Below are 12,128 nucleotides of genomic sequence, written 5' to 3'. Positions count from 1 at the left end.
ATTTGTTGGTAGTGTTATGCTTTTGAAAAGTATATCTGAAATACTTCAATGTCTGCTATGAAAAACTTTGTATTGCAGTGCTAAGGAGATTTCTGTGTTGGATACACCAGTCTTTGGATCTGCTGAGCTTATTCTCTAGTGGAAGACTTCAGCTTTCTGCTTTGTCTTATAGACATTTTAGGCTTTTGTTGTGTAGGCATTCTGTTCCTTCAGGAATTAACTTACTACATGTTTTCATGAAATGGTCTTTGAAAAGCTTCTAGGTCCTTTTAAGGGTTAAAAATCAACAACTATATCCAATTTTAGTACCTTTTTAAAGTGAATTTGCCATTTATTTTTTGATTTATATGAGTGAATTGCATGCTCAAGTTTTCCATCTCACTGGAGAATTGAAGAATCTAAACTTCTGGTTAAGGGAAACCTCCTGCTTCTACACACTGTTCAAGTGCTAAATTTAATTCTCTGGGTTAATGGATTGCAGATGTCTTTCTCATTGGGGGTTTTAAAGTGAAATTAGGTGTAGTTCTGTAATAACAGAAAGACAAACAAATGTCAACATCATCAGAGTGGAATGTTTATGAAAATAGTGAAGGACAGAATAGATGCATTAGACATAAATTATATGAAATACAAGGGGGACCCCTCCTTCTTTCTAGTAGAAAGAGTTGTGGATGTAATTCATGCAACTAAGAAGTTTCATAAGGTTTCACAAAGCTGAGGCTACAATTAAAAGTGCAGTGTGCATACTTGGATGTCCAGAGCAAGTCTCTGGCTATGTTTGTTGTAGCTCTGTTTCCTTCTTTATCTAAATGATCTCCCTAATATGAATAGATTGTTGCAAGATGATGGGGTTTGTTGTTTGGTTTTGTTTTGGTTTTTTGTGAATAGAACTAAACAAAAGACAACATACAGCGAGTGGTTTCAGAAGTAAAACTTTTGCACATGTCCAGTCTCACTTTCTGTTTTTTTGGCATAAAAGGCTTTTATCTGATAACACTTGAGAGTTCCTTATTGGTGAGCATGTCAGACCAAATTCCCACTGCCCCTCACCCCCTTGGTTTATTTTAAGTACTAGGGTTTTTTTGTTTTGATGTTTGGGGGATTTTTATATTGAGTTTTAGCTATTTAAACAAGACAGACTCTGCTCAAAACCAATCCCAAATTAAGTATATTTGTGAAGATGAGTTTAGGTGTCAGGGACAATTTGTTTAACGGAGTGGTGTAGATAGCCTTGCCACGTTGTCAGTATTGCTCCTTAGACTTGGTCAAACTGTTTTCTTCTCTTAACTTTGAGGCAGTTTCCATTCAGGTGTCACCTGGGAAGAAACTATATACAGGATGCAGCTTATTAACTTCCCTTACCCTTCACGTGTGATGTTGTTTCTCATTTGTTTTTCCTACAGTGAGTGGAGTGCAATAGAAAAGGAGATGGGGGATGGGTTGCAGAGTGCTGGCCACCACATGGATGTGTAAGTACTGACTGAGTATCTGATAGTTTGATGTAAGCCAGATGTAGAACTCTCTCTCTTTCCTCTCTTTTTCCCTCAACCCCAAAGTACATACAAGAAGGGGACTGAGAAAGTTGGGGGTGCGTTGTTGTTAGGTATTCAGTATTTCTGTGACTTGGATGAAGGCACAATTTTAGCATCCGTGTGCTGTATTAAGTAGCTCAAAAGGTCTCAGGAGAACTAGAGGGGTTTCTTTTTTGTCATTATTTTGAAATTGTAGAAGTGTTTGGAATTCTTCCAGTTTTTCTTTTAAGCTACTATGCCAGAAACTGGTGGAATACAATTTTAATGTACTGCAGACCTGATGAGATCCGTTTGGGTTTGATGGCAGCATTTTCTACCCTGCAGTAGATGGTACACACATTTGGACTTAATTACAGAGTTAAGAAATTTAATTAATCAGCACCAAAAGGCCAATGGATTCTTGAAACAAATACTGACTGGATGTAATAAAGTAGAGAATCCTCCCTCTTTGCATCTTTTGGAGTCAGTTGGCAGAGTATGAAAAGCACAGTCTTCAAAATAAAAGTCTAGCACTTGAGAGTGCTCACAGAATTGATATTCTTGGCTCCTGTTTTCTGCTTTTCAGGTAGTCATAGTAAGTGAAACAGTGTAATTTCTTATCACTCTGATTTCTCTTCTGTTATCACACAGTACAGATAAGTAACAGTTCAAGCAGGAGATGGAAGCAGTTTGGATCTTCTTCATATGATACTTTTACTCATGAAGTGTAATTTTGGTGAAGTACAGTTTCCAGTTTAAGCTTACGCTGTGGGTTTATGTATGTACTACTGCCTGCTTGTTACTGGTATTGTACCTTGTCAAGTGGAAGGATTTGAAAGCCCACACCAAACTCTGCCCTCAGCTTCTTCAGAATAAGTCTATTATTAGCAGATCTTTACAAATTTGACCTCTTATGAATAATTTATTCATGCTTCCACATTTTAGCTAATATGGTGGTCTGCACCCAAAAAAAGCTATCAGATTTTTGAGGCAGAGGGCTCTGGCAAGAATAAAGAAATGGAGAATGCATTCTGCTTTCAGAAGAAAATAACTGAAGTAGAGGTGGTAGTATGGAGAATTTGAAATGATTATGAAAACAAGAGTGATGAAGCCCCAAGCAGGTTTTCAGATGCACCACACTAACACATCAAACACCTACAAATGTGTAACCAACTAAAAGAAATGGGTTTCAGTCCTTGGTCAGGAGGCTGAACCCTCTTCACACATTGTAGATGTTTAATGTTTCTGTCTGTAACACACAGTTAAAAATCCAAAATAGTGGCAGTGAGTTTCTGCGTAATTTTAACCCCTGCATGAAGTCTGAGGTGACTTTCATTGTCTGTCATCTCTTCTGCTCTGGCACTCTTGTGCAACAGTGATCTCCTAGTGACAATCAAGCAAGAAGCAGCAGATGTGAGATGTGGGAACTGATTCAGTGACCTATGTGGTCTCCTACCAGTAAGATTCATATCTACAGCCTCTTGAAAGCGTAACCTACCAGCTCAGTTAGCATTCCCATAACATTAGACAGGAGTTCATCCCATCAAAAAGCTACTTCAAGAGGGTTATCTAATATGATGGTAAACTTCAAGGCTAATTTAATTATTCTCCATCTCAGCCATATGCTGTAGTCTTTACCAGATGTTTATTTAAACTTTAGAGTTGCTATTGTTTAGTATGAGCTAAAACTGATTAATATTTGGAGAAGAATCCTAGAGCTTCCCTGGGTGTGTGCTGTGTAACAAGATGAGGCTTGCTGAAGTGATAGGAAACAGCAGAGTATGCTGAGAGAGCTCCAGTGAATGGCTGTAACCCTGGCATTTAAAAGATGAAAGAAGAAAATGCCAGACCTTTGACTTGTGTCCTTTATGATACTAGTGAGTGACCCTTTATCTCTATATCAACTAGACTGTCATTACAGGTGGAACCAGTCTAAACTGAAACAGAGCTTTAGATGACAATTCCCACAAAGACTGGGAACGTATTAAGTGTCTTAGAACTTACTGCAGTGGTTCCCCTCAAGATTTCCCCTGGTTTGTCTGCTTAGGACAAATCAGCTTGGGCAGTCAGAAATACAGCTCATCTTATTACTTTGTTTTTTGAAGTAATACTTTAGTGTCGTGAAAAATATGTCTAGGTCAGGTGGGGCTTTGTTTGGTGGGGTTTTTTTGGTTTGATCTTGTTGTTGTTTGATTTGGAGGCTTTTTTTGGAGGTTTTTTGTAGCTCTTATTTTCTTGGGTTTTGTTGGGGTTTTTTTTGGTTTTGTGGATTTTTTTTTTTTTGAGAGACATGTCTGCCACAGATGAGCTCTAGCATTGTTCTAAACTTAGAACCTACTTGAAACTGAAATGTGGTCCATCTGCTGCCCTGAGAACTCAAACCACTGTACTAAAATTATTGCATTTCAGAACTTAAAAATAGAGAGGGCAAGTCACTTATGACCTGTGTGGCTGCAGGATTTTTTCAGAACAAGTATATCTTTTGACAGTTTTGACTACTTTACTTAGATTCATAATGTGAATTCTCATTGTGCCTGTTCTTTTATCCCTTCTACTTAATAAGCTCTTGCTGGTCACTTCATATGTTAGACTTATTATTACTGGTAGCCTTGGTAGGGCTTTTCCTAGATGTGCCATACTTTTGATTTTTGCAGAGCATCAAAACTAATCTTGCCTGCCAGCTTATAACATTCATGAACAGATGGGCATGTTTACAGCTCCCTCTGATTTTTTTTCCCTTTCTTCCAGTTATGCTGCAAGTAGCTGCTCCCTCTTTGAAGAGTCTTAGTTTGCATGCCCTACTGAGCAGCCTGAGGATGACAACTTTCAGCAGGAGTGTCTCCCTCAGTTTCCCAGGTGTCTAAGTGACCTTCTTGGGTTTTTTTTTTTAGAGCTTGCAGGAGGGATTTCTTGTTCTCTCCTAAGTCATGTTACCAGTTCCTTTCATCTTGAAATTGTGCCACTTTTTCCATAAAGCCAGTTGCTGGAGAGGCGTGGGAAGAAAGGGAGAAGTTCGAAGACTTTGCAAAAAGTTTAGGGCTAAGAGGTGCTGTAATTCATGTGTGGGTCACATTATGCTGGTCACTGGACAAGCGTGGACATATGTGCTTCAGGGAGCCTGCAGCTGTGCCAGGGATTGCCACATACTTGAGAATCCAGAGTGAGTTGGCAGAATAGGTGAAGGCATTTGTGATGGGATCTCATTCATTCTGTTTATCTGCAGTGGCCCAGGCCTTGTAATATGGGCTAAAGTGGCATTCTGTTTCCATTGCTGTGCCAAGTGAGACGTGCAGCTGCCTCTCAGCTGTAGGCCTGTCCCTGCAAATGTGACCACGTGCAGTCATCTTGGTTGGTGAGAACCTATTAAATACTGTCCCATGGGCAGGATAAGCTAGAAGTGCTTTTTACCATTTGTAGGGAAAGTCAGCATAAATGACAAAACTCTCACTGAATGCAAGAGCTCTGTAGTTGTACTTCAGATTTCTCCCTACAAGGAAGGTTTGAAGTTCTTGTTGCTCTGAATTGGTATGCCTGACTTACACAGCAGACGAAGCAACAGACTTTGAAGGAAGGGAGGGACTCAAAGTTGTGGTGTTCAGAGCACTGCTGTGAGTCCTGTCTTACTCAGGCTGACTAATGAACAATGAAAGCAGCCTCTTTGCTTTTCAGAAGGTGTGGTGTTCATGTTCCTATGCCTTAAGGCTTTAAGCCTTGCAGGGTTTCTTCTGCACCATGACTTTTTTTTGGCTTGGTGCTGCCTATTGACAGTCTACTGAGGAAAAGGAATAAGTTGGTTTTTTTCCTGTAAGAAAAACTGCCCCATCTTCAGCAGGAAACTTATGATAGATCTTGTACTTGTCAAATGATTCACTGTGGTAACAACCAAAGAAATGGGCCTGCAGGGATGTTTATATGAACTGATTCAGAGTTTAATTAAAACAAAGGAAAAACCCTTTTTGAAGTGCCTTTCACTGTTTTGCTTTGTGACTCATGTTTCTGTCAAACAGGTGTCCTCTCTTGTTACTGTGTGTATAGCCTTTCAAGGTTGAATTAAGGGACCTCATATCTAACCATGGCTGTTTTCACCAGATATGCAGCTTCTATTGATGACATACTGGAAGAAGAGGAACATTATGCAGATCAGCTGAAAGAATATCTCTTCTATGCAGAAGCACTACGGTGTGTACAGAAATGTATAGCTCAGATGAAAGCTGTAGTCTGGCATTGTGTTGATACTGAATTCAGTTTGGTTCTCTGTTCTCAGAGAAACAGAAATTTCAGTGTTGTGGATTCTCCGTATTCTCGCCTTGTAATTTGTTTAGTCATTTGATTGCCATGTGGGTGGCAATACAAATTAAAACTGAGCTGATAATAGTGAAATGTCAGAAATATTAAAATCTGTATACTGTGGGAGGAAATGCTGCTGTTTATTCTTCTGGTTACACTGTTTCACAATGTGCTGAAAGCTTCAGCTTTCAAATGAGATAGGCTAAACAGAGCTGCTTCAGTTATTATAAATTCCAGCAAGTTTTATCTGCTGTACAGTATTGTGCAGCTAAATACTGAATTCTGGTTGGTTGATTTTTGTTTGTCTGGTTTTTAACGTTAGCCTTTACTCCCTTACAAGCATGGGTTCAAAAGCAAATTGCTGTGTGCTGTAAGATTGTGCCTGAAACTGTTGTGCTCTCCGTGGCTGGCTCTGAACCTCTTGGAGAGTGCTGTGGGGAATTGGGTTGGCAAGTGTGATGGCTGCTGTGTGGGAGCCCAGAGCACCAGTAGTCTCTCCTGGGGGAGATTCATGTGCATCCGGCAGTGGAGTGTGGATATAGCATCATCAGCCCACACAGGACTGGGGCTTGCTGCAGGTGGTCAGAGGAAACTCTCCTCTGTTCCAGATGAAAGGCACTATGTGAATCTAGAAGCACAGTTGCTTGTTTTGTTGTTTGAAAAATGAAATGCAGTATTTCATGACTTGGCTGATAAGGTTGCAGCTGTGACAGGTGCCATCTCCAGATACCTTTTGTCATAGTCGTGATTTTTTTTTTTTTTCCTGTCATGTATTTTAAATGGAACTATTTTACAGCCATGCCCTTAAGTAGGACTTGTATTGCTGAGAGTGTTTTGCAATGAGTCTGAACTAAGAGCTTTATACTTATGATTCAAGCTTGCTTAGCTACAGCATTTGCTGTGTTATGCATTCTGTGATAAGACTGTTGAATTCAAGCTAGGTGAATAACTGAATGTGCTGCCTGCCAAAAACCCCAACCAAAAGAAAACTAATCAACCAACCTCCCCCCCCCCACCAAACCCAACACAACCCATGATGATGTTTGTAAAGTGTAAATGAAGGGAGACAGCCAAACAAAGTATTATGTGACAGGTCTTTCATTTCTTGCCTTTCAGGGCAGTTTGCAGGAAACATGAACTAATGCAATATGACTTGGAAATGGCTGCACAGGACCTAACAACTAAGAAACAGCAGTGTGAGGAGTTGGCAACAGGAGTGAGTCTTTTTCCACTTTCTTCTCTGAAATGCCTTTTATTTTTATTTTTTAATTTTCTTTTTTTTGTTTGAGCCAAGTTACTCAGAATGACATTTAAATGGCACTAGCATTGCTGGCTGCTGCTTATGAGAAGCAGTATCATATGAGCTGTAGGAATCTGAGGTTTAAAGTGACTTGGTTCTTGGTGATGTAATCTGTTTGTATCAAACTTCTTTTATTCAATACTGAGTAAGTAAAAGGTTGCAGGAAATATGACTTGAGCAGAATAACACCAACAACTCTATATCCTGAAGATCAAAACACTGGAAATTCTGAAAAGGCTTCCTCTTCCTTTTGAAGGGTGAATGTTACTGATATGTGATGTTAGTCCCTTTTATATGGAAGGTGTTAATTTAACATTTTCAGATAATGTTTTAATTATTTAGAATTCCTAACATTGCTACTGATATTCCATATGGAACTACTTCATGGCTTTTCTTTTTCATACAGAATGCAAAACTTAGTTTCTTTACTACCTAAGTTAGGAAAACTGCTCTGAAAGGTTACCCAAATCAGTGGAATAACTCACTCACAGTCCAATCCACAGAGAGCATTTTCTTCTTTCACGTGCCACCATACCTTCTGTAGGTACCTAACAAGTCATAAAAATTTCATTCATGAAATAGAAGTTAAAGCAAAAAATCAGCAGAATAATATGAATAAGCCCAAATGCTGGTAAAAAACACATAATGTCTTCTGGCTGTGCTCAGGAATACCAAACCTAGAGTGTTTTTTGTCTTTGTAGACTGTGAGAACATTCTCTCTGAAAGGCATGACCAGCAAGCTCTTTGGGCAGGAAACCCCTGAGCAGAGGGAAGCAAAGATAAAGGTTCTAGAAGAGCAGATACAGGAAGGAGAAGAACAACTGAAATCCAAAAATCTGGAGGGCAGGTAAATGAGCTTGGCTTTTTTTTTTTTTTTTTAAAAAAAAAAGCTTGTCTTAACAAAAGTTCTTGACTGGATGCTCTTGAAGGTGTTTGCATTTTGTAAGTGTTTTTAATATATTCTTGGTGTTTATGAGCTGTCTATAAAAGCTGCTGTCAGCTGCAAGTTGTGAAATAAAGTACAGTACATGCAGCTAGCTTCTGGTGTGAGCGTATGGCTTATGTAAAACCTGATGACTTTCCCAGTTACTGCTCCCACTCTAATGGCTAACTTGCATGCTTTTATGTTCAGCTAGTAACATGTTTAGCAGGTGGACTTGTAGGCCTGCAGCTGAATAGCCTAAGACTCAAAAGCTGATTTGCTCTAAATCAGTATTTGGTTTGATTTATGCCTGTGGGTCCTGAGCTTATGTTCTGCAACTTCTCATGTAGGGGACAACTGTCTCCTGTTTGAAAGAGGTTAGAAATTCTGGCAAGTTGTTTGAATAGCTGCTTCTTGGTGCTCTAATGAAATCTACAAGAATGCAAACATGAGAAATAGGAACTAGTATTCCTAAAGCAATGTAATTGCGTCAGAACATGTTCATTGTGTAACACAAGGAGTAAACGTGGTACCTCCTAATATGTTAGGATTAGAGCTGGAAACATAAGACTAGTTCATGAACAGTTCAAAACAACAAAGTGCTCAGTAAATGTGATTTCTTTATCATTTTGACAGAAGTACTGGAGATGTGCTTTTGTAGCTCTGGAAGCAATTTTCAAGTGAATACTTGCCTTGTATGTATAGCGCAGCAGAAATGAAAGCTATAAATTTCTGTAATTTACCTCACTTTAACTAAAGGCACATCACCAAACCACAGAATTAATTCCTGAAGTGAATTGTTCAAGTCAAATTTGCATTGTAAATGTTTGTCCTGTTTGCATGTCTCAAATCCTGATAAGTGAGGTTTCATGTTGGAAAGATGAAGATTCTAACTAGACAATTGAAAAAGAAACATGCAATCTTCTGTGCTGAGTGTTAGAGTAGTTACCCCAACAGAATCTGAAGAAAAAAGTGTATTCTGAGTATCAGTACCATCTCAACAATCAACATACAACATTGTGGCACTGATACTTCTTGGATTGGGAAAAACAGCAAACCAACCAAACAACCCAACTCTTCCTGTGAAACTGATTCTATAGCTTAAGAGGCTTCAGAAGAGGATGGAGAATTGAGTAGTAGTGCCAAACGTAAAATGAGGACACTATGGGACGCATAAAGGCTTGGTTTACTGACTGGAAGATGAAGCACTTTTTGTCATCCAGAGCTTCTCTGCTGAGGATCTAGAGGAAGGAAGGTGAGCTGAGGGTGGAACATGTAAAACACTTACGAATGGAAATGTTGCTTTAATTGCAGAGACTTTGTGAAAAGTGCCTGGGCTGACATCGAGCGGTTCAAAGAGCAGAAGAACCATGATCTGAAGGAGGCACTCATAAGCTACGCGGTTATGCAGATCAGCATGTGCAAAAAGGTAACCGCTGGCACCTGGAAGGCCAGGCCAGTCTGGCTGTCAGGTCACCAGGGGGTCGATGCAAACTTTCAGTCACTAGTGTAAAACCTCCCACATACTCCATCCTCCTTCATCTCGGTGACATGTTAAAGGTGAGAGATCATAGGCCACTCCTGCCTTGTTCTTGTGTTGCCTTCAGTGAGACTTCTTTTGTAGAGTCTTCTGCAGAAGAAAGTCTGTTGATGAGGTTTGTAAACAAAGCATATTTCCATCTATTGATTTTTATTTTTTTTTTCCAAGGGAATTCAAGTTTGGACAAATGCAAAGGAATGCTTCAGCAAGATGTGATTATCTGGAAATGAATTCCTCCTCCAAGTGCCAGAAGATGGAAGCACAACTGTATAACACCAATGTTAAGTTGATAACACGACTTACATACGAATAGTTTTTCTTTCTGCTGATTGTAATTGTTAATAAAGAACAAAGAGGACATGTTTTTAAATGCTAAGCCCTGACTGCCACTTTTGTGGTGTGTTTTATATGTGGTAGCAAATAATTCAGGGGTAAAAGACTTACTGAAAACTACAGCTCTGTACTGGGGCAAAGCTATAGGGAAAGTTATCCCAAAAATATGAACTGAACTGTTCTGAGACTTGTGAAACACCATGCCCTGTAACATGTAGATCACTTCCAGATGCCCTTCTTTTCAGCCCCTGCTATTTAGAGTTTCTAATGCTCAAGGGTGCTTTGGCTTTATAATGAGGGGCAGAGTTGTGTTCTTGGTCTACACTGTAAGTGGACAGAGGTGAAATATTGTTGTGGCAAGGGTTTGTATTTAAATGCCTTTGCATGTCCACAGAGAAATGAGCTTTTCTAGAGTTCAGATTAAGCAGTCTCAAGTTCCTGAGATGTTTGAAACTCTACAGTAGAGGTGTTGTACAATGGTTTGATACAATATTCTGCATTATCTGGTTCCCATTTGATACAGACATTGACTTCTTATCAAACTTTTTCCTGCAAGTAAAGGAGACTGATGATCTGCTGATCATCAAACCGAAGTCCAAGCTGGTAAGAGGCAGGTGCAACTTCTCTTTGGTTGTTGGAACCTGTTTATGCCAGATGTGAGTCTGGCCTGTGGTACCTCTCCTTGAACTGAAAGTGGTTTGGTTCTTGAAAGAATAGTTCTTTATGAAGATGCCGAAATAAACCTGGTGCAGCTTCTATAGTACTTCAGAGCAGTGATGTGCAGAATCCACAATGAACCAAGGTGTCTATTTGGTTCTTGTTATGATGTTTCTGTGTGTGTGTATATATATATATACACCAGTACAACATGATTTGCAGTTACAGGTACTGGCATTAAATGTCTCCAATCGTGAAAAACACTCACCACTGTCTACTGTTGGGCTTTTTCTACATATGTCCCTGATGTCTTGTGGAGTTTATCAGACTTGATTGCTAGTCCTGAAGGAAGCTTTGTAATGTTCTGTTGAAGTATGTCATTATCCTGGATTATAACACTACTCGGATTTTGAGGGGTTTTGTTTGGTTTTCAGAAATACCCCAGGAGGTCCTTAAATGTCCTTTTGATAAACAGTTGCTGATATGTCCCATGTTGCTTTTGTCTCTGCAGCATTTCTTTTCTATAAATCCATGGTAAAGAATTAGTAGGCCTGGTGTATACTACAGCATAAAATTCTGAAGTAGAATGCTGGTCACCGTAACTTGTGCTGGCTTTTTCAAGGCGTGTGACAGTGACACTCCTGGCTGTGAGATGGCTTTGGGCAGAAGGAGGTCTCTCCGTTTAACACTAAGAAAGAGAGGTGTTGTCCATTCAGAGGCTGCAGTATCCAGTTCTGGTACAGGCTGAAGGACTCTTACATTCCAAACCAAGAAGTTGCACACTTGATGTATTCAGTAAACCTTCTAAAGGAGTGGTGCCTTAATACAATACCGTGAGGCGCTCAGAGTAGGGATTTTTCATGCACTTTGATTTTAGTAGATCTTTCTGGTGCCTCTTTCCACACTTCACTTGCTGTACAGCTAATTAAATGTATTAGTCTGCCTTTTTTTTTCCTTGCTAGTTGTACTAAATTTAAGAAGGGAACAAAACAGTTCTTGTAAGTTTTGTGCCAAATAAGCTAAATAAAATTGCTCTTTGATATTTTTGTTATGTTGTGTTTTGTAAAACTGCTGTCTTCCCAATTCTGGCTGAGCTGCTGTTTAATTTCTTGAAATGAGTTCTTGTCATTCTTCATAGAAGTCATAGGTTGGAAGGGACCTTGAAGATCATCTAGTTCCAACCCACCCGCTGTGGGCAGGGACACCTTCCACTAAACCAAATTGCTTGAGGCCTCATCCAACTCTGAACTCTTTCAGGGAGGGGACATCCATGACCTCCCTGGGCAACCTGTTCCAGTGTCTAACCACCCTCACTGTAAAGAATTTCTTTGTAATCTCTGGTCTAAACCTGTCCTACTTAAGCTTAAATCTGCTCCCTCTCCTCCCATCACAACAAGCCCTTGTAAAAAGTCCTTTCCCAGCTTTCTTGTAGGCTCCTTCAGGCACTAGAAGGCTGCTCTAAGGTCTTCGTGAAGCTGCCTTTTCTCGAAGGTGAACAGCCCCAATTCTCTCAGGTGACCTCTGTTACATTCCTGATGCAAGCCCTTGGTAAGCAGCATGCCTCTAGCTTGCAGGTCA

At 39.8% G+C, this 12,128-nt stretch overlaps 1 protein-coding gene across 1 annotated transcript in view; it reads left to right on the top strand.

Annotated features, from left to right (window-relative positions):
- SNX4 (sorting nexin 4) overlaps positions 1-9,776 on the top strand; it is a 33,312-nt gene extending 23,536 nt beyond the window's left edge. Inside the window, exons 9-14 of the mRNA XM_054381183.1 lie at positions 1,404-1,469; positions 5,601-5,690; positions 6,915-7,014; positions 7,800-7,945; positions 9,335-9,449; positions 9,729-9,776. Of these exons, the coding sequence (XP_054237158.1) occupies positions 1,404-1,469; positions 5,601-5,690; positions 6,915-7,014; positions 7,800-7,945; positions 9,335-9,449; positions 9,729-9,776 (565 nt within the window). The remainder of the gene's footprint in view (positions 1-1,403; positions 1,470-5,600; positions 5,691-6,914; positions 7,015-7,799; positions 7,946-9,334; positions 9,450-9,728) is intronic.
- The last annotated feature ends 2,352 nt before the right edge of the window (positions 9,777-12,128 follow it).

This window comes from Indicator indicator, chromosome 5 (assembly GCF_027791375.1).
Source record: "Indicator indicator isolate 239-I01 chromosome 5, UM_Iind_1.1, whole genome shotgun sequence".
Lineage (NCBI taxonomy): Eukaryota > Metazoa > Chordata > Aves > Piciformes > Indicatoridae > Indicator > Indicator indicator.
The sequence above is the reverse complement of the archived record's forward strand: the minus strand, read 5'-3'. Positions and strand labels throughout refer to the sequence as shown.